Genomic DNA, 25,927 nt, shown 5'->3' with positions numbered 1-25,927 from the left:
AGAAAGCAAGATTTAAACAATAAGACTTTGTTGAGCTATGTAATATAGGTACGTTCACACCAAACGCGAATAGAGCGTCTGGAACGAATGATTTCCATGTTAAATCAATGGAAAGGTGTGTTGACGCGTGTCTGGAGGTCCGGTGGCGCGATAAATGCGTTTGACGCGGCCAATTGAGCATCTTGCACGAGCAAATGACGCGAATTGAACACCTTGCACGATACACGCGTTTCAAGCGAGTGGTGCTTTTTATACATTCACGCGTTTTAAGCAAATTCGCGTCTGATGACCGAGTTGAAAAATCAGAACTCTGCCTTCAATTCGTGCCGCATTAACCAATCAGGAGCCTGCTGTCACGGGGTAAAGTGATGTGATGAGAAACTGCATAATTTAAAAAAAAAAAAATTTTGTTACTAAGTGTAGTTTTAATGCTTTTCAGTTAATAATGTTTATTTATAAAGAGAGCGCCTATTTATTATTTTTTTTAAATCGTTTTTTGTAGTTGTGAGATCTAGGCGATCACCGGGCGCTCAGCACTTGTTAACCCCGGCGAGAGCAGCCTTTCCTCGCCCAGTCCTTCTGGCTTTTGCCACTGGCTTGGATGTTTCTGTAGAGGTTAAACATGACAAATAATTTGTCTTGTGTACATCTAATGGGCGATCTTTGGTCAAATGAATTTATTGTTGCCTACCAAATCATTTTGACTGAGGGCAAAGCGAAGTTTCATAACTTTATATTTTATAAGGATATTTAAATATACATGCAGGGAAGATAATCCAGGTAGTTGGCTGAACCACATGTGTGGCTGTTAATGGTTAATATATATATTTTTTTAAATGAAAAGAGGCAGAGTGCTGTTTTAGGACATATTTCCCCTGGAGCACCTTTAACACACGTCCATTTCGCTTCAAATGCTCGATTTCTATGCGTGTCCAATTTGCTGCGGACGCGTGCGAATGGATTCAAAACGTTCACGCGTCAAACTACATGCGGTAGACACAATTTTGACGCTCAATTCGCGTTTGGTGTGAACGTAGCATAATGATTCGTTTTCTTTCGATGAATGTATCCAAACAGTTGGTCACCTGTCTAATTAAACAATATATTAAAGAGTCCATGTCTTGGTTAAAATTGCTTATTTCTTTGGTTTTAAATATTCTTGGAAACATTTGGGATATTGTAAATACACAAGTCAACAAAATATATAACATTGTTCTAGTGGTTTTTGGATATTTTAATTGAAAATCATACATATTGTACCTTTAATTTACACTATTTCATTCAAAAGATAGGGGTTGGTAAGATTTTTTCATGTTATTAAAAGAAGCCTCACCAAGGATGCATTTATTTTATCGATTGTGAGATATTATTACAATTTAAACTATATACTTTTTATTTGAATGCTTTAAAAAAAAAAAAAAAAAAAAAAAAAAAAAAAAATATATATATATATATATTCCTGTGATGGCAATTTTCTGCAGCAACTATCAATCCAGGCTTCAGTGTCACATGATTCTTCAGAAATCATTCTAATATGCTGTAGACTGAATATATATGATAGCTTTGTGTCAAGAATGTTATTCACGGATGAACTGCGATTGGATCATTGAATAATTGAATCATTGGATCAAATGATTAACTGAAAAGGTCCAGTAATTCATTCACCAATCAGCCGTTACTTCACTCATTAATGTACCAATATTTGGCTTCAGAAGGGTCGTCTGGACAACTTTTATGATGCCTTTGTGATGATTTTTCCTTTGTAAGCGTCATTGTAATTGCTCAGAGAAGAGCATGGAAAATTGCCTTGAAATTTTCTCCTTGTGTGATCCTTGAGAGAAATTTATATTTCTTAGTGAATTATTCCTTTGACCAAAATCTGGACCTTAATTGGAAAATTATGTTATAAACATGGTTATTGATTTTGAGCTTTGTGATGCAATTTTCTTATTAGAAAGAATCAAGAGTAAGCATGGACTCAATTTTGACAGTTCTATTTATTTGTGAAGTCGCCTTGGGTTGAATTCCTCTATTGTGTTCTTCAAAGCCCGAAACAGTCTTAACCGTGGCTACGATGCTTGACTGAGAGAGAGCTTTGATAGTGACTAAGTTAGTTTACCATTGCGGAGTGCAGCCAGCTCCGTCATCTGCTGTGGATTTGCAGATAACATTTGTTTTGAGGATATCAGCAGGGATTATGTTCTTGTTTCGGCTTGGACTGGTCATCTCCACACACTGTAATAGGAAAGCATGGGGCTTGAAGCAGGAAACATGAAACAAGATGAATAATCAAATAAAAGTAAAAGCTTTTCCTTCTCTGCCCCTGTTGTCAAAGCAAATCATGACTCTTAAAAAAAGGAGCCAAGTCATTTCTTAATCACCAAGACTACTCAGTGTGTGAGTCTGTAGTAAGATTTTATCCCGATCCCTGCCAGAAACTTCAAAGCCAAACCAATTATACCGAACGCTTTGAACGTCTTATTCTGAAAGAAAGCTTCCATTATTTTTTTTCCTCCACTAAAACAACCATAACAAAAAATAGGAAATGAAATATGATTCTCTGTTGTGTTCCTCACATAACCATCTGGTTTTCCCATCTAATAACAAAGGATCCCTTAGAGAATTGCAGGCAGGACTATGCTGCATAGATAACGATATAATCATTGTCAAACGTTCTATTTATTTATGACTCAATTACAAACGTGTCTCTCATAATACTTGTCAAGGGGATTACTGAACAATTCTTGCCACTCATAATACTCTTCTCATTTTATATATACAGTATATCAACATTTTGGGCTTGATAAGTCTCTTAAGCTCATCAAGCTCATCATTAAATTGATAAAAATTACAGTAAAAATAGTCGTATTTTTAAATATTATTACAATTTAAAATGTATATTTTATGGGAACAATTTGTAAGATATTTGGATTAAAGGATCCAAAAACCACTAGAACAGTATTATATATTTTGTTGACTTTTGTGTACTTACATGTTTAAATCCAGAGAAATAAGTCTTTATTACCAGGGCATGGAGCGTGTCCGTGCATCACTTATCAATGGCATCATACCCGCATTATCCTCGATTTTTGGTTTTATTTTGTAGAAACCATGGAAACACCAAAGCTGCTTTAATATATTATATGTTTTATTAGACAAGGGAACAACTGTTTGGATACATTCATAGACAGAAAATGAATCATTTTTAAATAGCTCAACACATTTAGTCTTATGGTTTAAATCGCGTTTTCTTGATTTACCACGAGTACCATGTTTTACCATGCCTAATATTGAATCCGCGCTCAATCTCAGCATAATCAAGCTACGCCTTTGTTTTGAAAAGGCCACCTTTACCGGCGAAAATGACATATTGTGCCTTTAATATATTTTAAAATGTAACTTATTCCTGTGATGACAATGCTACATTATTGCATGATCCTTCAGAAATCATTACAATATGCTAAATTGGTTTTTAACCCATAAACGCTTACGTCAGGTCTTTAACATCATTCACTTCCCTCCCTCTCATTAATGTTTTGAAGTTAGATATCACCTTCTTACTATTCCTCAATTTATTCATTATAAACAATATAACAATATAACAAGAAAAAAAGAAACTATATATATATATATATATATATATATATATATATATATATATATATATATATATATATATATATATATATATATATATATATATATATATATATAATATATATATTGTTTCTTTTCTTTTTTTTCTTCTTGTAAAAAATTATATATATATATATATATATATATATATATATATATATATATATATATATATATATATAATAGACACAGACATTTCTCTGTTTTCTATTATTTAACAAAAAAAGTATACAGGGTCACTAGCGACCCGGGGTATGTAATAGTGTAAGGATATTTATTTATGCACAACAATAATTGAGTCTCTGATTACTCAATAAGTGCACCTTTATTCATCAAGGTGACAATGTCTGATACACAATGATGACCTGATGTTTCACTCATAATTACCTCTGGCATAAAAACTAAAGAATACACAAGTATCCTCAGCAAAACTTGTAATGGCTGGGTGATTTACTGCAGAGCAAGTACTGTACACAATCAAATATTAATATCACTGTCACTTGATAGTGGATCTGGTGAAGAAGCTGTCAGTGATGGTAAGATGCAAAAAGCATCTGCTCAAATTGAACCCTTCCAAGTTCTAAAATGTATGCTTTGTTTTATACTTTTGTTATTCTTATTAAAATATAATATAATTTATACTATTGTGGCAGTTAGAGATCCATCCGTGTTAGACACAGATCCGGGTCACTAAAGACCCGAATATGTAATAATGATTGCCAATCATTCATGCTTGTAAAGGTTAAGAAACATTTTTTTCTTATTATCAATGTTTTAAAAAACAGTTGTGCTGTCTAATATTTTTTTGTGGAAACCGAGAAAGAACATCATTTATTTGAAATCAGAATCTTCTGTAACATTATATAAATGTCTTTATTGTCACTTTTGATCCGATTAAAAAGAAAATCTTACTGACCTCAAACTTTTGAATGGTATATAAAAATGTATGTTTACAGTCTTCTTTAGATTCAGTGTACTAGCATTTGGAAATAGGATATGTGATGTGTGCTTGTGAGGTTCCTCTCATGTTTTGCGGTTGAATTTGGCCACTGTCATTTGAGTGGAACTTCCTGCCATCTGCATTCAATCGAATTCTCTCACAGTTTCAGGCTTGCTTGTAAATATTGGAAGAAGCCTAAAGTGAACGCCATACTCGGTAATATGGCCAATACAGTTGTGTACAGAGCGTGTTTTTGGCTGCAGGGAGCAACAGGACAGCCCTTGACTCTGCACTGGAGGATTTGTGTGAAGAGCTGATTTTAACACGGCTGAAAGTGTATAGTAAAATTTCCTTTGTCATTTATTTATTGGAAATGGCGTGCTGACCATTAGCTGTCATGCCTTAGGAATGCTTCAAATGAAAATATTAGCCTTGACTCATTCAATACAGGAATTTCTGCTTAGAATGTTGGATACCGTACAAGACTGCATTTCACTTTTAATTACAAAAGCCAGTTTTCATAATAAGGATTATGCGAGAACTGTATTATTAAGTCACAACCCTGACAGCCTGATTTAGTGTGAAAAGCCATATTTTGCTAATGGAATTAATTTCCCATAATCTTTGCAGGGAATTCAAGATAATTAAAATATGACATCAGAGGGCAAACATAGAAACCGAAGCATTTTGCTCCCGAAGTAATGCTCTATTTCTGTTCAAACATGGCCTGATTTTTTTGTCTCAAAGCTTAGAATAAATACCAAGACGTATAGAAGCAAAATAGTTGCATGCACGCATACACACACAAAAAACAGAAACGACATAATACAAGCCGAACAGTTCCACTGCGCCAGTATCACAGGGCCTCAGAGGTCCTGAAGTTCTTGTGTTTTTACAGAGCCCCATAGAGCCGTCAAGATCCCATAAAAGCCAGAACAGCAGCCTGTGATGAGGAACTCTGAGTCTTAATGTTAAAGCTGTACGGTTTTACAGCACAAGACACAGGAATGTACCGCAGCCCCGTCCCGTGCTACTGATGCATTTACATTGTAATCACCTCCCGTATTTCACACTCTATAGATTTCAGTGGGCCTGATATAAAATAGTTTCCAGTAACCTCATCCTGTACGTACACTGCAAAACAAGAGCTGTGTTTATGAACCCGTTTCTTACTACTGTTCATTGTAAAACAACTTTCTTGTTCAATTTTTATAGTGCAGTATTTTTTTTTTAAAGGAACATGACCTGGTTTGCTTTTAAATTTGTGGAAATATTACAATTTAAAATAACTGCTGTCTATGTTAATATATTTTTTAATATGTCATTTCTTTCTGTGAGGAAAAACATCATTGCTTCAGTCTTCAGTGTCGGACGATCCTTCAGAAATCATTCTAATACGCTGATTTGGTGCTCAAGACATTTCTTTATTACAGTGTTGAAAACTGCTGGTGAACTGTGATGATAGAAAGTTCAAAAGAACAATCTTTTGTAACATTATAAATGTCTTTGTTGTAAGTATTTCACACTCTATAGATTTCAGTGGGCTTGATGTAAAATCGTTTCCAGTAACTTTATCCTGTACGTAGAGTAAAATGAGTATTTAGGTTATGATTTAGTTGTAAATTTTGTTCTAAGACAATAGAATAGAAGACAAGCGCAATAAAGCCATGTCTCATTGGACTTTAAATCTGTTTTGACGGGGCCACAGCTCTAAAAACAACCCAACATTTCAAAGTTAACCATCCTTGCTACTTCAGTGAAACGGCATTTTGATGACGACGAACATTTTTTGATAATGACCATGCTCAAAATGCTTGAAGATAATGATTATTATGGCAGCATTGAAGATGACTGTTTATTTTCAGGATCATTGAACATTGGTTTTGAAGGATGACCTGAATGCTTGTGGCTTTGGAACGTTTTAAAAGTCTGTTCGATGGCAAGAGTTGCATTGTACCTTATTTGAGCTGATGAGAGCATATCCATTACGAACTGAAAAGCTGGAGCCATGAACCCCATCCCTGGCACAATGGGCATCGCCATAGCTCTGCCAGGTTCTCCAGCACCACCCTGACCCAGCCTCACCCGCTGCTTACTGGAAACCGAAGCGATGGTGGTCCAGATCCACCCACGTCAGTCCACAGAGGACAGACTCGCAGGCTCCTCCAGTGACAGCCAGTCACCAGCAGGTGGTGACATGACCAAGTGGAACCCAGTAATTACAATAAAGGTATAGAAGAACATCAACACTGATCATGATGACTGGAAGCATGTCAAGATGTTTGTCTCTCGTATCTTTTTTTTTCGTTGCTGGGTGTGTGTGTGGATGTGTACAAGGCTGATACGGTTTTAAAATGGCCATGTAATGCTTTAATCACTGTAAGCCTTGATTTATAAGGTTCTCCTGTCCAAGCGTGCGGTTTAGTCATTGGACCGTAGGAGTAGTGCAGGCAGTGTTTTGTGTTTGTTTGTGTTCAGTAGTCTGCGGTCAGTTCGGACTGTTTTAGGAGCCGAGGCTATTACGAAACCAGTGGGCAGCTGCTGCATCTGTCCGTCTCACGAGCAAACGATTCTTCTTCTTTTGTTTGATGAACTCTTGTGTAAAGTCACAGCAGATCTTTAAGCATATTATTTATAACTTGATTTTGTCCATGCAACTAAAAGTGAAGCCTTTCATGTGGTCGCAAAAGAGAAAATCCCGGGCAATGTACTGTAAATAGTTTCTGAAAGGAATAGCTCAGCCACAAATAAGAATACTGGTTTTATTTAGTCAACAACCATATAGTTCCAAACCCATAAGATTTATATGTATATATATGCAAAATAGCTGCATAAAGTAGAATCCATATAAGTATATATATATATATATATATATATATATATATATATATATATATATATATATATATATATATATATATATATATATATATATATATATATATATATATATATATATATATATATACTTATATGGATTCTACTTTATGCAGCTATTTTGCATGACAAAAAGTTGACAAAAAATACATCAAATAAAACAGACAAATAACTACTTTTATGATACTTCCATGGAGCTTTTATTGTATTTATCTACTCTGATCATGATAGTCGTTGTCATTTAAGAACTGTATGACATTTCTGTAACACTTTGTTTTAGGGTTCAGTTATTAACTATTAACTATTTGCTTATTAGCATGCATATTACTATATTGGCTGTTTATTAGTACTTATAACGCACATATTAATGCCTTATTCTTTATGACCTTATTCTATATCTCTTAATCCTACCCAATACCTAAACTTAAATGCTACAAAAACTGCCTTACTAATTATTAATAAGCAGTAAATTAGGAGTTTATTGAGGCTAAAGTCGTAGTTAATTGTGAATGTGTTCCCCATACTAAACTCTTACCGGAATTTCATTTTTTTTTTCTAATTTCACACAAAAAAAAAACATGAGACTGAGTAAATAGTAACATAATATAAATGACCTTAGATTTTTATATTACATCTATTAAATGCGGACTCCTAGTTTTACATCTAAATAATAATAATAAATGTTTTATTCTACATTAGGGTGGTTTCTTCTTAAGATGGCCATCATATTTTTCTTTGCTTTTGGTGTACCTTGTTTTCATTTGACATGAAACATTAACTGCAAAATATATTATTGCCAAATGTGACATTTTTGTTTTAGAAGTGAAACACAAACCAGGATTTGTCTTTATACAGAAACTGCCATAGCAAAACAATTTCATCCTCATGAAAATCCTGGTCTGGTGGTACCAATAATCTAGCAAGAAAAACAAAGTCATTTCAGTCCCTCATAATTTAATCAAGTTTTTTTTCTCTCTCTCTCTGCCATGCACCTGTTTAAGTGAACCTTTCTCCAGACTTTGTTATTTTTCATTTGCTTGTGCCCTCAGGTTTTCAATCAAACCTTCATTACTAAGCAAACAAATAAGTTCCGGGTCTGTGTGGAGACAAAAATATAGACATGAGTTATGAGATTTAAAAGATGCAGAAGGCTCTTGTCGATAATACGCAACATCTGCACAGGACGCTGCGGCCGTGTTGAGAAGCGCAAGAGAGTTCAGTATAACCCTACTGCTCAGGCGTCTGCTGACTTTGTCCCCTAATGAAAAAAAGAGAGGAGAGGACCTTGAAAGGAAATCATAAAGAGAGTGAGAGTAACTGAGAAATAAAATATGAAAAAGAAACTAGATTTTTATCTAAAGAAAACGTGATTGGTGCATGCTCATGCAAAACTCACTGGCACGATAATCGACTGTTGATGGTGTTTTCCAGAGTGTTGCTGTGCAGTTGTTAGGGTTTTCTGGGTTGGATTGCATCAAATAATTAATTAACGAATTTCATTCAGTTGATTAATCTGGTATGTGTGCACAGAGAAACTCAGCAGCATCAATTTACAAAATGCATTTCTATAGAAAATACACATTTAAAAAATGGCAGCGCAAGTTCCTGTGGGAAAAGTGCACAACTAATGAATAACTCACCCTCATGTCGTTCCAAACCTGTAAGACTTTCGTTCATTTTTGGAACACAAATTAATATATTTTTGATGAAATTTGAGAGCTTTGATGCTTTAAAAAGTTGAAAAAGAGATTGTAAATCGAATCCAAATTAGGCAGTTAAGTCAATTTTCCGAAGAGACACAATCACTTTACATGATGAACAGATTCAATTTAAGCTTTTATTCACATAAACATTCAACATTCAACTCACACAACATCAGTTCTGGTAAACAGAAGTTTGAGCATGTTCGCTTGACGTGTGAGAACCAATGAGGTTCATTCTCGTGTTACGCAGCACGTTTGAGCTTCCCCAAGAACCAATGAGGTTCATTCTCGTGTTACGCAGCACGTTTGAGCTTCCCCAAGAACCAATGAGGTTCATTCTCGTGTTACGCAGCACGTTTGAGCTTCCCCAAGAACCAATGAGGTTCATTCTCGTGTTACGCAGCACGTTTGAGCTTCCCCAAGAACCAATGAGGTTCATTCTCGTGTTACGCAGCACGTTTGAGCTTCCCCAAGAACCAATGAGGTTCATTCTCGTGTTACGCAGCACGTTTGAGCTTCCTCAAGAACCAATGAGGTTCATTCTCGTGTTACGCAGCACGTTTGAGCTTCCCCAAGAACCAATGAGGTTCATTCTCGTGTTACGCAGCACGTTTGAGCGTCCTCAAGAACCAATGAGGTTTGTTCTCGTACGTCAAGCAGGTTCGATTGAGCTTCTGTTTATGTCCGCTGATCAATGTTTATATGTGAATAAAAGACTAAATTAAATCTGTTCACCATATAAAACAATTATCTCTTTATAAATGTGGTCTAAACCAATCAATTCATATTGATTTTTTTTTATGACCTTTTTATGAACTTTTTGAAGCGTCAAAATGGTAGTTGGAGGCTGCCAATGGAGGGACAGAAAGCTTTTAGATTTCATCAAAAAGATCTTCATTTGGGTTCTGAAGATGAATGAAAGTAGTCTTGTGGGTTTGGAACATGAGGATGAGTAAATAATGACCAAATTTTCATTTTTGGGTTTAACTAACACTTTACACATGCACTTTCATGTTGGTTCCTGTCAGATACATGTGCTATTTAATGTGCTTTAAATTGTGTGTGTGTGTGTGTGTGTGTGTGTGTGTGTGTGTGTGTGTGTGTGTGTGTGTGTGTGTGTGTGTGTGTGTGTGTGTGTGTGTGTGTGTGTGTGTGTGTGTGTTCTGTTATATTCTTTGTTATATTCTTTGTCTCTGTTATATTCTTATTTGTAAAATGTTATAAATTCATGCAAATATTTTTATTTTAAAAGCAAGTGAGCCTCTGGTAAATTTCACCCTTAAAGTCGGCAGGAAATAAAAATTCATGCTACCTATTTTCTTAATGCATATATAAATCTTATTGTGAACAGTTAATCCGTGCATACTTTTAATTGTGCATTTTTGTTTACCTTGTAATGTTTAATCAAAATGTCATAACTGGACCTTCTGGTAAAATCTACAGATTATTGAAGATATCTTGGACGGCAACATGCCAGGTGCATTGTGGGTGTTGAAGTTTCATTCCTGTTTGGCAAAAGGGAAGACAACAGCTTTTTTCCCCCTCTGTTTTCTTTAGTCAGATAGCACTGATTTAAAAAATAATTTCACCTGTCTACTGTATGGCAACCGAATTTTATCAGGACTTATGCATGCATGCGCGCATTAAACTTCAGAGAGCAACAGAAAAAGGCAAGACAGCTCAAAAAAGTCTACCAAATATTTGAATTTAATTGAAACTCTATATATTAATATGCCTTGCCTTCTCAAACAGTAGAGCATGGCACTAGCAATGGCAAGCAATTTCCCAAGGAAATCATGAACTGATTAAAATATATACCTTGAATGCGCAATGCAAGTCGCTTTGGATTAAAGCATCTGCCAAACACATTTATGTCTGAATTTATAACCTTAGAGGGGAACATTGGGCAGGATGTGGAGTTACATGGTTTTTAAAATTTGCACACAAAATAAAATGTGTGTTTTTTCTGATTAATCAAAGAAATAGACAATAGTTATTAACAGTTACAGCTCTATATTGGGAGTTTTCTAAGTTCTCTCTCCAAGTCTTTATGATATTATATGATTTACGTCTGTAGGATTTTGTTCTTTTTAAGAACAGCCAGGTTGCCCTGTAGAAAAATAGTCAGACCTCTTTTAAGTTAATAGAGCTTCTAATCTCAACAAAGTGCATGATACAAGGTATCACGGATGTCCACATTTAATCCCCAACCCAAAATATGAGCTCTAATAGTGATTCCCACCATAGCTAGCCCCACTAATGAGTTAAAAATGCAGAAAAGGACAAACAAATATAGGAAGAAGAGTGCATCAGAGAGTCCTGATCGTCATTAACTGTTCAAGTGCGGATCCTATGATTTATGGCGCTAAAGTGGCCTGAGTAGAAATGTCACAGTGCATTTCCAGACGCATCTGTCTTGTGGTTTGGCAGCTTGTTGTTCTGTAGACTCACATGTTTGACGTGCATTCAAGTCGATACACACATGCATGCGCCGGCACAGCACACACATGAATACGCGCACCCCTCTCCCATCGTCTCTCTGAAGCCCCCGTCTTGTTCTGCATTATTACTGCATCTTTACACATCTGCTTTCCATTGCCAGCATCTCTGAAGACTTGAAAACATTAAATGCTGGCACAAGCTCGGTCTCACTCCAGCACTTAATGCTGCACTTAGGTGACTTGAAAGGCAGGAGGCGAGAATTGTAGAAAATGAAGTGTCACCGAAATAAAAAATCGCCTGAGATTACCACCAATTACATTTAATAATGGCCGCCCCATCTGCTGATCAGATGCAGGTAGCCCCCGTAGTCCAGTGGTGGGGTTATGGGGTGGGGGGTTGCACTGTGTCTTCTCCTACTGTATGATACCGTAAAGCAATGATTCGTAACTGGTTTTATTTCACGGTTCCAATTTTATTTTGGACAAGTGGGGCTTAAACTAGTAATAATACAATTGTTCATCGTATAAAATGTCATCCTTTATGAAAAGAATTAAAAAAAAATCTTGCGTGTCATAATTATCAGGGTATACCGTTGCGCATGTAGATTAATACATACATTTTTTAATGATTACAATTGCATTTTGCATTTTCAAAAGTTATTAAAAAAGTTGTTTAAATACACTACCATTCAAAAGTTTGGAGTCAGTACAATTGTTCAATGTTATATATTGTACCACTACCACAGTTATTTGATCAAAAATACAGTAAATAATAATACAGAAAAAACACATTATTACAGTTTAAAATAACTTTTTTTCTGTTTTAATATATTTCAAAATGTAATGTATTCCTGTGATGGCAAAGCTGAATTTTCAGTCTCCTCAGTGTCACATGATCCTTCAGAAATAATTGATTTGGTGCTCAAGACACATTTCTTATTAATATCAATGTTGAAAACATGTGTAATGGTTAATATTTTAAATATTAATAATGTTTTTATATACGTAAAGTTTTTGGAAACCATGATAGTTTTTTGAGGTTTATTTGAGGAATAGAAAGTTCAAAAGTACAGAATTTATTTGAAATAGAAATCTTTAAACATTATACATTTATTTATTGTCACATTTGCTGAGTAAAAGTCGGTCTGCCTCAACATTTCGAACATTAGTGTACAAAGTAAAATGACAGTGAAAAAAACAATTATACTATATTTTAGTTACACTTTGCAATAAGGTTTCCTTAGTTAACATTAGTTATTATATTGACTAACATGAACTAACCACAAGTAATACATTTGTTACTGTATTTGTTAATCTTTTGTAAATGTAAAAAAAAATACAGCTGTTCACGGTTTGTTCATGTTAGTTCAAGGTGCATTAACTAATGTCAACAAGATTTTAATGAAGTATTAGTAAATGTTGAAATGAACATTAACAAATAAATGCTTATAAGTACAGGTCTTTATTAGTTCATGTTTACTAAACTAATGTTGAACCTTATTGTAAAGTGTTATATGATATTTTATGATAGAACGACACTGGTTAAGGTATTTGCATAACCTGAGACTTCAATGAAATGTATTAATATTACCATGATAATAGACCTAAAGTATGCAAAATAATTAACAGGATAACTGTAAAAAAAAAAATTGTGATTTACCAGTCCAATACTGTGTTATTAATTTCCAAATGGTAGATGAATGTGTGACAAATAATGTAGAACTTGATTGGAAGCAGAGACTTTGACGTCAACAACAAAAGATATGATAAGTGTTTTCTCTGACTTCTGTCTGGATAAAATGGATATATAGCATGGGAGCGTTTGCCATATAAAAACAGTTTTGTTACTTGTTCAGTGTCCAGAAGCCTTGTTATTTTGTACTTGTGAAACAAGAATGACGATGGAAGTGTTTTTCTCCCCTCAGTTGGGTTCTGCTCTGTGATTTGTGTTCTAGTGTTTTTGTGAATGAGGCCAGCTCCTCAGTCTGGTCTTCATCACGGTGCTCTGCTTTACCCTCAGGTGTTATTGGCACCGCACAGCAGTGATCTCACACCCAAGATTGTCATTCCTTAATGGCTTCTGAATGCTTGCAAACCTGCTCCCTCCTTTACCCTCTCTTAAATTTGGTCAGGGATCAGAGGTCTTCTGAGCGCGCTGGAGAAACATCCTTCTGTGTTCTGTCTGTCCTCCAGGTATAGATGAGAGCCAATGTGTTGAAACTATCCTTTTAAGTCTGGGAGAGAAGCTCTTTTGAAGGTTTCTATTATATATAAAGACTTTGGTAACACAGTAGTTGAGGGTCCAATTCTCACTATTTGCTTATTAGCATGCATATTACTAGGATATTTGTTAGTACTCATAAAACATTACTGCCTCATTCATGGACATATTCTACATCTCTTAATTCTACCTAATTACTTAACTTAAAAACTGCCTTACTAACTATTACTAATCAGTAATAAGGCATTTAGTAAAGTTAGTTAATAGTGAGAATTGGACCTTAAACTAAAGTGTGCTTTAATTTTTAATATCATGTCTGCATCCGGGTAGTTGACATAGCAGTGTTGTGCGATGCCGCAGCTGTACTTCATCTAAAACTAATTTCAAGCAGCATATGTTATGTTAATTATTATATTATATTAATTATATGATATTACATTATACATTTTCATCCATACAACTGAAGTCAATGGGCACCGAAACTTCTTCAAAATCCTCCTTTATATTGAACAGAAGAAAGAAACTAATACAGGTTTGGAACAACTTGAGCGTGAGTAAATAATAACTTTAAATTTTTGGGTGAACTATCCCTTTAACCTATTTTCAGGATTATTGAAAGTAATTTTTACTGGGACATGTATCACTCTTGCAATCTCTAATCGTGAACTAAAGCTCATTTATTTATTTGACAAGTAATCTCGTATTGTAGTGTGATTATGAGCAATGATGGCATTATACACACCTTAAAAAAAAACCTTAAAAAAAATCTGCATAATCTTACAGATGTGCCTAAGACAAAACAATTTAGGAAAAATAATGTATCTGTAATATTATCATGAATGCCCATTTTATAAATGCAAAACTAAACCATTTACTTTACATGTTATTTTGTTGCCTACATCTGTTCTGACTCTTGCTAAGTTCACATGGTCATGATTATTTCTTATGTTGTTAAAAACAAACATCTAATACTCTACTCGCACACAGGACAATTACATAGATTTATATTGTTTCTCGCTGTACATGAACATGACTGAAATGCAATTTTTCTTTTACCTGTATCTTTTCTCGGGTTTCTTTGTGGTGGAAACTCTTTGAGAGAATGCAAACATAGTGAAGAATTATTCATGAATGGCCATCACTACTACTTGCGCGCCGCAGCCTCTTCATGCAGTTTCACATCTCTGCTTTGGTCATCAAGTCATTTCTTCTCTGCAGAGATTAAAAGGTTATGGCACAACAAATTACTCTTTTCATCACTACCGCCAAAGCTACACCCCCCGACCCTTGGCCTGTGGTGCTCATGGAGCAGATGCAGGTTTGATTCTGGCCTCCCCGTTTATTTCCTTTCTATTGTCTCTATTAATGAAAAGGGGAATAAAGCCCTAAAATAATACTTTAGAATACAAGAAAACATAAATTCAGTCATCTGCTCTCTGAGAATTAAAATCGCTCTCTTTTTTTCTCTCTTTCTCTTCGTCCCAGCTTTCACAACGGGAGCTTTGACAGACTTCCACCTTCTGATCAAAACCCAGAGCAATACCCAACAGTGAATAACCATTGCAAATTCGGTATAAATCCAAACTAACATTCTGTCCAAGTTTCCAAATGTGGAGAAGCTTCTTTTATGCAACGTTGCCGTGACTAATTCTGTTAATATAACAAAGCATCATATATTTAAACCTCTCCCATAGTTCTGCCCATACAGAGCAAGGCTTTTAGTGTGAACTTGGATCAAAATTGATGTAACTTGGCAGCTTATTTTTGGAGTTGGACAATAATACGTTAAAAGAAGCATATGAAGTGTGAAGGATTCTGATGCTGAGCCATTCGCCTCATCTTCTGCAGGTCGGATGTGCAATTTCTGTGTTGCTCAAGAGTGTCGATTAGGGGGGGAAATCAAAACTCCAGTCATCACCTTCAGCAAAGCCATTTCATCTGATATTAATAACTGTTGTTATGCATTTATTCAGCAATGCCTCATAAGTTCACCTGCTATTTCGGGGAAAGAAAAAAACATACATATTTGTGTCTTCAGTTCTTCTATGGTTGCTAAAATAGCTATTTTGGGTCTTAGCTAAAGGGCTAGCAGCTAAACTGTTTTCACAAGCTGCCTCTTGTGGCTAGAATTGCATCCCAGATATGATATTGAGCAATTTTGAAAATCTGTAAAACAGATTTGTGTTGAAAATTCCTGTGGCTTCTGGCTATATTCTCTCTGCACCTCACATCAGCAGTATAGTTTACCTCTGCTTGACTTTGTGGCATTTGAAGGCTTCTTGTGAAATCGATTATCAGTGTCGCATGCAGGAATAAAGTCTAAAGTATTTTTTAAATATATAGTTTTTATTTAAAATGAGGGCACAGCATAGTAGCTTACTAAGGGATGCAAGAATAGGAGGACATAATTAAAAGAATGTGAGTTTTTGTGTGAAACAAACTATCCCAATGTCATTGACAAACCTCTCAATCCTCTCCAGATGAAGCAAGAAAACCCTGGCTTTAGCTCAGCGAGCAGTGATCTTATACACAAACACAGTTTGACATTCCAACTGTGGGATTTTTAAGCCAAGAAAAAAATGATCCAAGATTTAATAAACAGCCATTATTATTCTTTGAATGGATGTGAAAAGTGTGTTTCTTCTGTTTATTGAGTTCAGGGATCCAACATGTGCTTTACAGGACCTGCGTGTCTTGTGACCTTCTGCTACATTGTTTATCTTTCTCTTATTTCTTCACACCTCTCAACACTCATTTCTTTTGTTTCCCTCACTTTTTTTGTTGCTTTAAAGCAATTACTTGTCACCTTCCCATTTTGTATACTTGGAAACGATATCGTACCGAGCCTCCGCTGTCTTTGGCTTGGCTTGGCTTTATACGATTGTTCAGATGCTGGTTTTGATCAGACCCCAATGGGTGATGCCTTATTAATATCATTGTGAGCAAATTAAGTTTCTGGAATTTAGTTAAAAAAATTGAAAGATGCAGGCACCCACTCTGGAGTCAAAAAGAGTGTCGGTTTTTCTTCTGTAAATATTTCCAAGCACTATGAAATCGTATTTTATTTTGATTTGCTATACACACAGTTTCTCCTTGTGCAATGATGCTGACTGTATCTCATTTACAAAATAAATGGAAATATGTTGAATTGATTTAAAAAATATTGGCCAATCAGAATCAAGTATTCCAGAAAGCCATGCAATGGATTTAAAAGTTTGATAAATGGTTTAAAGATCTGTAATTTTGAATATACCTATTGTTTTTCCCACCTGTTTCAGTGAATGGAGGATGTATCTCATTCTGTTCAGAGAAGGATAGCGCTCCTGAATTGACAGCAGAAGAGGGAACCTCGCTGCGCTGTGGGCAGAACCTGGCAGTTCAGTCTGGAGGTCAGTACCACCACTGTGAGCAGCCCGCACAGAACCTTCACCTGCAGGAGAGCCCCCACCGAGACGTCAGGTGAGAACTAACTCCCAGCTCATCTGTGCACTTGGATTGGTCAACAATAACAGTCAATACATGAGAACTCACTTTTATGACAAGAGTCAATAAACAAGAGTAAATAAATGTGCTATTTAAAATGTTATAGGGATAGTTCACTCAAAAATCAAAATTGTCATCATTTCCAAACATGTCTGAATGTTTTTTTTTTTTTTTTTAAATCTGTTTAACACAAAAGATGATATTTTAAAGAACGTTGATAACCAGACAGTTGATGGTAGCCATTCACTTCCATTGTAGGAAAAACAATACCATGGATGTCAATGGCTACGTCAACTGTCTGGTTATCAACATTCTTTAAAATATCTTATTTTCAACAGATCAAAGAAAATCATACAGGTTTGAGGGTGAGTAAATGATTTTGAATTTTTGGGTGAACTATCCCTTTAATTTAATTTTGAACATTTTAAAGTATGATGTTATTTACTTTGCAGTTTTGACTCGTAAATTAGCAAATAATCCCCTTAAGATCTGATCTCCATTACACTGACTGTTTATATGTTAAAACAGTGAAAGATCATAGAAATTTGTTTTGCATAACATCATTAATATTCATGAGTGAAGCATTGCCAGTTTGTGACATCACATCCAGTGATAGCAATGCTCCGCCTTCCACCTACACTACCATTAAAATGTTTGGGGTCAGTTTTTTTAATAAGTAATGCTGTTAAATTGTACAAAAGTGACAGTAAAGACATTTATAATTTTACAAAATTTTTCTATTTCAAATAGTAAATGATCTTTTGAGATTTTTATTCTTCAAAACGTTTTCCACAAAAAAATTCAGCAGCACAAATGTATTTTTTATTTAAAAAAAATGTAAACATACAAAATGACATAGACAAATAATCAAGTTGTATATTAAAAAATATAGGAATGTAAAAAACATAAATATATTTGTTATTTATTTAAAAAAAAAAAAAACGTTTTTTCTTGAGCACCAAGAAAATTTATTCTTTCAGAAGCATAAAACAAATCTGACCAGCCCTGACCTTTTGGAGTGTAGTGTTTTTTGTTTGTTTGTTTGTTTGTTTTAAACAAAGTGAAGCCAATACAATATCTAGTTTACAAAATAAAAAGGAATTAAAAAAAAAAGGTATTCTTTTGCTTTTTGTCTATGAATATCATTACAAGTGATTGTAAGACAGAAAAAGACACCCATTAAACACACTATTCAAAATATAAAGTTGTATACTAGGATCTGGTAAATGTAGTAAAGTATGTAAAGCGTTTAAGAGTCTCTACAATTTTATAGTGATGCTAATTACATTAAGAATGTAAACGTATCTGTAAGTCAAATAATGTAGGTTGTTTTATCGAGACTAAATGCAGTGTGGAACAAGTCAAACAAGCCCGTCAAACATTGCAGTGCTGATGCCGCTTCTTGGCTGCGTTCGTTTTTTAAACGGCTAGGAAAAGAGACTGTCGACGGTTTTCTGTTGACTTCTGTGTAGCCGCAGTACAGTTGAAACCCATCGTTTCAGTGAGGGATGCTTTCCAAAGTGCTTTCACTCAAACACGGCATCCAACTCTCCCAATATTGTCGTTGAATGTCGCTGCGCCTGCCAAACAGGAAGTGGTGAGCCTGAATGGAGCGACTCATGACAAACTTGAGGCTTCAGTTCAGCCAGTGCGCTAGTATTAGCGGTTTCCTGCACCAAGTGAAAAGGGGACTTAGACAAAAATCCTTCATAGGCTGCTGGGACAGAGGGCCCTTCTCACATCATTCCAGAGCTTTGCACACAAATCCATAATGAGCAAACTGACAGGAATTATTATGTGGAAGATCACAGCGACGCACTGGGAAATTTGACCCCCATTCAAGGGGGGCAAAGATTCCCACTATAATGGGGAGTATTGTAAACACAGAGCATTTAGAGGCCCACTATTATACCTCCAAAACCAGGTGACTTCTATTTAGCCCACATGTAGGCTTCAGTTAACCCCTATTGTGTCATCAAAGCCTGTCATATGCCCAGCATGACAGCCTGCCTGTATTGATCTCTCTCTTTTCTTATTTTTAAATACCCATTCATAACTATAATTCAGGCCAAATTTCCTGCTTCATTTATTCATGGAATTGCTCAGGAGCATTTGCGGTGGATCTAACCGGTGTTTAAAGTACACCGCAGTGGAAACCCATCCAACGGCTGTTTCCTGTGAGAGAGGAGAACATAAAAAGTAGCTTCTGATCAGCACAAACCAAACATTTTAACCTAAAAAGACCTAAGAGTTTGTAAAATGAATCTCCGATCACACCCCTTTTGGTCAAACATTGTCAGTGTTAACAGAGATGTTTGAGAGTTCAGGCTTGCCAGGACTGGAGCACAGAGCTTGTCTGTGTCCGTGGTGTCTGACAGTGCAGAGTTGGCAGCAGTTTTAGAAACCCTGGCCTTTATCTTTCAACAGGCTGGGCCGCTAATAGTGTGCATATTCTTCCTGCTCCGTTCTGCCTAAACACTCCTCATATTCCTCTGGGTGTGTTTCATTCTCCCGCAGGTCTGCTGGCTTTCAGACGGAGCTCAGCTCATCGTCTCTGTCCGGTGGCGTCAATGGGTGTCATGCTTTGCCATCGTACCCCATCAAACAGGAGGGCTACAAGCTGGGGTCGGCCCTGAGCGACTTTTCGGGAGGGATGGGAGCAGGTCGCAGGGAATTGGACCGTCCGAACAGCGGTGGTGGCGGCGACGACAGTAACTTAGCAACTGTTCTGTCATTGTCAGCGATGGCGGTGACTGTGTATCCATTTAATAATGAAGATGGCTCCTCCCTGCTGGCTTTGTCCCCGAGCTCGCGTCACTCAGCAAGGCCGAACGCGAGCGGACTGAAGAGACGCTGCCTCTTGGTGGCCTCCCAGTCAGCCTCAGAGGGAATCGATATTGCCGCCAACATCTGCTCCTCCCAGATGTCCTGCGTTAACGGCCTGCGCACCAATTCGTCGTCGCCTACCGCCACCACGTTCTCCCACAAGCCTCTCCCCGCACCCAGTCCTCAGCTGCCGTCACCTTCCACCTCGTCCTGCCTCCTACCCCTGTCCTCCTCGTCATCATCCTCCTCAGTGTCATCAGTGGAGCATTGTGAGGACGTAGCCTCCATGCAGCCGGGGCCCGGTGTGGTTAACGGCAATGGGCTTGGACTTCTCATACAGCCCGGTGCTCTGCTGGACAGCTGTACGCTGAAACAGGAACCGGTGGATGATTTCTCTCCAAGTGAGGAGGAGCTCTTTCAGCATCACTATCACCATCTGACGAGCCGTGGAAGCCACTGCGTTGGGCATTCCCACCATCACCACCACCACCAAACAGGCCCCCCACGGCCACCCATGCCCCCTCCCTACCACCTGCACCAGTACATGGGCTCCGGCCCAGGAGCTCTACTGCATCTTCAGAGCCAGCAGCAGTCTCCACCCTCTGGCCTGCTGGCACAACCCAAACCCCCAGGCCTGGTTGAACAGCAGGTGAGCGACAGGGAGGACGTATTTACCGATAAGCAGGTATGCCGCTGGATTGACTGCAGCGCGGCGTATGAGCAGCAGGAGGAACTGGTTAGGCATATCGAGAAGGTGCACATCGACCAGCGAAAGGGTGAGGACTTCACATGCTTTTGGGCCGGATGTGTCCGTCGCTACAAACCCTTCAACGCCCGCTACAAGTTGCTCATCCACATGAGGGTTCACTCTGGAGAGAAACCTAACAAATGCATGGTGAGTGTCCACAGTTTTTTTACTGGCTGTCAAAAGTGCACAATTTTCAGCAGTTTCCCATAATGAAATTCATAGAGGCGATTATAACTGGCAGTTGAAATGGCCTTGAAAAGGCATAAGCAGTATTTTGGACTGAATTGTTTTAGTTGGAATCTTCATTGACTTTAATTTGAGTGGAAAGTTCGTGAAACCTAATGCCAGTATAATTATTTTTAATTGAGAAGGTCAGTTTTAAAATAGGTTTTTAAGTATGTATTATCAACAGAGGACAAATAATTCTTTCATTAAGCTTTATTAAATCATATCTCTCTCTAAAGGCCCCACAAAAGTGTTTCACAAATCCATTTTTTTATTTTATGTCAGTTTTATTTGAGAAATAGATTTGGAAGTGCTCTCCAAGCTTAATTTTTTGTAACAGCTTTCAAGGGACCACCTATGCCTATTTTCCTCAGCATCTTTTTTTTCACAACCATATCACATGGCATGAGAAGTTATGATTTCAACTGAAAGCGCAGCTAACTTTTCCACTGACGGGTTTGGGTATTTAATTGGACCTGTAGTCTAGCTGTATAAATAGTGTTGTGGTGAAACCCAAGACATCCAGGTAAAACTCTACGATTCCACAAGTCAACACACTAATCAATGTCAAAGTGCCTTTTCTAACATTCTCAGCTCAAGTGGAAAAATGGCTCCAGCCCCACCAATGCGCAAGTCCAAATACACAATTAGTCCACAATTTGTGTAGGGTGAAACTCTGTTTGTTTTCTTAAGATCTCTCTCTCTCTCTCTCTCTCTCTTTTTCAATTTTTTTATTTTTTTTAAAGGATTGAGATCATTAAAAAAAAAAACGACACATCTGTGTAACATAACCAAATAATGCGTGCACTTGATCCCTTTAAATAGGAGGTTTAAACATTTAGCCATCCCACAAGTATTAAGCGAATTGGCTCTTTGTCCAAACTAAACACTTGGAAAAGTGTAGTAGTCTGTAAGAGCGGAGCCGCAGAGGAGATGACCAGCGAAATTCCCCTCTGTTGCTCAATCGGAGAATGTTGGATTTCTTGTCAGATATATTCTGTTTCATATACAAGACTGTCCAAAATTGCTTTTATTTTACAGATACATAAACGACTTACTTTAAAGTCTGTCTATTCCTCTAAATCCCAGGATACTTTTTTGTATCCAAATGATCTGTTTAGCCGTGTCAATCGGAGACAGCTGTAGGCTAATATGTGGAGTATGTTACAAGGGTAACATTTATATTAGCTAGCATTAAGTAGTTCCGTTGAGGTTATTAATGACAAGTTTTGTTTATTCTCCAGAGGACGTTGGTTTACTCTGAGCTCACAGCAGCTGGACTGACAGATGTAATTAGATCATGTAAATTCCTTCTAAAACGTGCGATTATATTTTATGGCATTGCTGCGCACTCTGCGGCATAAACTTGGTATTTTTTGAAATGTTCATGACTTGTTGCATTTGCTGTTTATGCATTATTGTTTTTTATGTATATCATAATCTAATGATCTCTCTTTTTCTGAACTGCTTATACAAAAGTGATTTAAGGGTTCTGTTCTTACTCTGCCCGGAGTATGTGGCAAGACCAGCCCCGGTGTCACAGCCTGTTGGAACAAACAAACACTCATTTTATTCAGATCGATACTAAGCAGATGCTAAGATAGGAACAAACCCATGTATTGTTTTAAAATGGCTGGACATTGTTTCTGAATGTAGTGAGGGTCTCTCACTGAGTCATCTCTGTCAAAGTTTAGTCTCTATTTTGTTAGAATCGCTAAATGATTTCTAAAGGCGAAAAAAGGAGAAAAGAAAAATGGTCAACACTTGTGGAGAATAATATTCCGTCATTAATGAATAACTACACAGGAAAAAATGAGTTATGTAAAAACAATCTAGTCACTACACTTTACACTTTTTTTTTTTGGTTAAACTTAAAAAAAGTGAGCAACCTGGTTGCCTTAATTTTTATTTTATTGAAATACAATGAAGGAAATTGGTTTAATAAATAGAAACTCTAAATATTATTGTATCTGAACCACATAAAACGTTTGATAAATCATGAAAAAAGCACAATTTGGCATGTTTCACGGTGTCATTCATCACAAATAAAACACAATTACTCAATATGCTTACAACATCTTTTTAAAATATTTGAATAAAGGTTGTCCATTCTCAAAAATGTTCATTATATGAACTCAATTTTTTAATTTCAATGACCTCAAAATTAAGGCAACCAGTTAAATGTTTTTTTGAAATATTTTTTACAGTGTACTAATAACTAACAAGAAACTCCAATTAATGGATTAGTAAGTAATAGTGCTCAGTTATATATTATGCATTATTCATGTTAATTATTAATCTGTATATAGTAGTTCTTAGTAGTAGTGACAAAAATAGTAGTTATTGATTAACTGATAGCTAACTACAACATTCAACTGAGCACTGTTATACTAATTTGTTAATGAGAGTTTCTTGTTAGGTAATAGTAGTTACTAGAATGTTAATTACTGTGCATTACTCATAACTAAAGTGTTGGTGATTTAATGATATATGAATAATGAATTTAATGATATTTATACTAATGCAAATTATATCATGTCATTTTGCAGTTGCCGCTAAAGTACAGACTCCCACAAACAGAGTGGTTCTATCTTGATTCATTCAGTACCTTGTAAATAATGTATTTATTATGTACACATAATGCCTAGTGGAGCCTGCTCAGATTCAGATGCCTTCTAATTTTTTCCTCCGAAACGATGCCTTCCTGTGACCTCCACCGGAAGCAGCTTTTGTCTGAAACATGTTGAATTTGTGGCCCTCGTGCAATATACAAAGACATTTTGGTATTCTAGCTATTTGTGCAGAGGAAACCGATGAGACATTTTGATTTAGAAGCAAATGCTTCAGAAAACCCAGCTAATCCCTTTATTATCTTTCCAACTGCAGATTCCTCAGAGAGCGCACAAGGCATGATTCCCCTGCATCCAAACACAACACTCCCTCATTCCTCTCTCTCTCTCTTTCTCTTTCTCTCCCTTGCTTTGTCTTCTCTCCCAGCTGTGCTGCATTTGATTTGTATCATGCAGCGCCTTGGCAGGAAAAAGTCATTATCACAAACATAGGACGGGGTTCTGACTCTGCTTTGTCACCGGCCATACCTGGACGCGGTTTTATGCTCCGGCACGTAAAAACGCAGCTACATCTGCAAGCACTGAGCTCGGCAGACCTCTTAAAACCGCTCTGCGGAGTTTGAGAGCCTCTTTTTGGTTCACCCCCTCCAATTAAAAAGCACCGCGGGCTGTTTTGTGGTAGTCGGACAGCAGAGCAGAAGGCATCTAAAAGGAAACAACATAATCTCACAGCAATATCCTGTTGTGTTTCATGCCTAATTCAAGTGTTGTTTTAGTTTATTGGATTTTTGCCCTCCTTGTCTGCATTAATATTAAAAATTTATCCAGCGATCACTGCCCCGACACTGTCCCAGGGCTCTTATACGTCAGTGCTGTACTGGATTCAACTTTGCATTTCAGATCACCTATCCCAGCTTGTGAAATGTTCATCACAGCGTATCTATTGATAATACTTCTGTTTCTCATGTTGCTTATCCAGTTGATCATGTTTGATGAGCAGATCCATGCTTCATCGTTGGACATTGATGATTGTTTCTTTATTGAATTTCCTCTTGAATGTTTTGGTTTAATCCTATTACATTAATATCTTGGCTCTGGTTTAGCGTGCTTGCAGCCGACATGAGGTTTTCTTGCCATTTTCTGCAGTTTATGCCTGCTGTGACAGGTTTAGTATATGGGCTGTGTTCTGTTCTGTATTTTATGTGGTTAGTGTGTGTTTACTACTGTACTAAACGGTCACTGAGTTCTCATAGTCATAATAACACTCTGTATTAATTCCTCTGCCCTTTTAGGTTTTACTACTCTGGCGTTTCCAGCATCATCTGTGCTGACATTCATTCAGTCATATGTCTGATGCAAATATGTCAGTGTATTTTGCAACAGGATTGTTTGTTAAATCATTTCTTTCTTGCATTTTTTTTTTGTCATGTCTTTTCATTTTCCTCACCAATGATTTAGTTTACTCAGGGGTTGAAAAACTTGTTGACCTTTCATGCTATATTCAATATATATATATATATATATATATATATATATATATATATATATATATATATATATATATATATATATATATATATATATATATATATATATATATATATATATATATTTTTTTTTTTTATGATAATAATCAATCATTACTAATTATTTTAAAATCTAATAAAAAATGATTACTTTACTTTTAATGGTATTTTGCCCACCTCTGAGGTTGCCAATCCCTGATTTAATGTTTTTCATTTATGAAATATTAAGATAACTAAATCGCAGCTCATTTTGTTTTTATGGCTTAAAGCAGTAAACATTTCTGAGCAAATTGACCCTTTATTTTTTGCATTTCTCATCTCTGTCGTCGTCAGCATCACCAGACAGTTGGTCATTGAACATCTGTCTCACGAAAAAGTATGTATTTATTTTTAAATGACATTTCGTAATGTTAACAGATATTAGGATTTACTTCCTAAACCACACCTTTTGTTACCTCATCAAAATAATTGCAGAGCCACCCTTATGGTGCATTCATTTCAACGTTTGAACATACAAGCCTTTGCTTGAAGGAAATTTGGCTCACACAACCTGCTGGAAAAAACATAGATCATGGAATTTCCTTTTCCCCCCTCTTTGCTAGTGTGAAACCTGCAAACGTATATATAAAGATTTATTAGACTGATTTTTGGATGGGCGTTCAGAATTCTCCAGCAGCAGACGGCCCAGACCTTTGCCAAAATGGCGTGTTTGGAGTAAATGGAGGCTTTTG

General features: G+C 36.4%; 1 protein-coding gene across 1 annotated transcript in view; it reads left to right on the top strand.

The window, feature by feature from the left end:
• LOC137038973 (zinc finger protein GLIS1) overlaps positions 1 to 25,927 on the top strand; it is a 104,222-nt gene that overhangs the window by 23,433 nt on the left and 54,862 nt on the right. The window contains exons 3-4 of the mRNA XM_067414051.1: positions 17,097 to 17,277; positions 19,819 to 21,022. Of these exons, the coding sequence (XP_067270152.1) occupies positions 17,097 to 17,277; positions 19,819 to 21,022 (1,385 nt within the window). The remainder of the gene's footprint in view (positions 1 to 17,096; positions 17,278 to 19,818; positions 21,023 to 25,927) is intronic.

The sequence above is a fragment of the Pseudorasbora parva genome, chromosome 13 (assembly GCF_024679245.1).
Source record: "Pseudorasbora parva isolate DD20220531a chromosome 13, ASM2467924v1, whole genome shotgun sequence".
NCBI lineage: Eukaryota > Metazoa > Chordata > Actinopteri > Cypriniformes > Gobionidae > Pseudorasbora > Pseudorasbora parva.
This window is presented reverse-complemented; position numbering and strand designations above follow the sequence as displayed.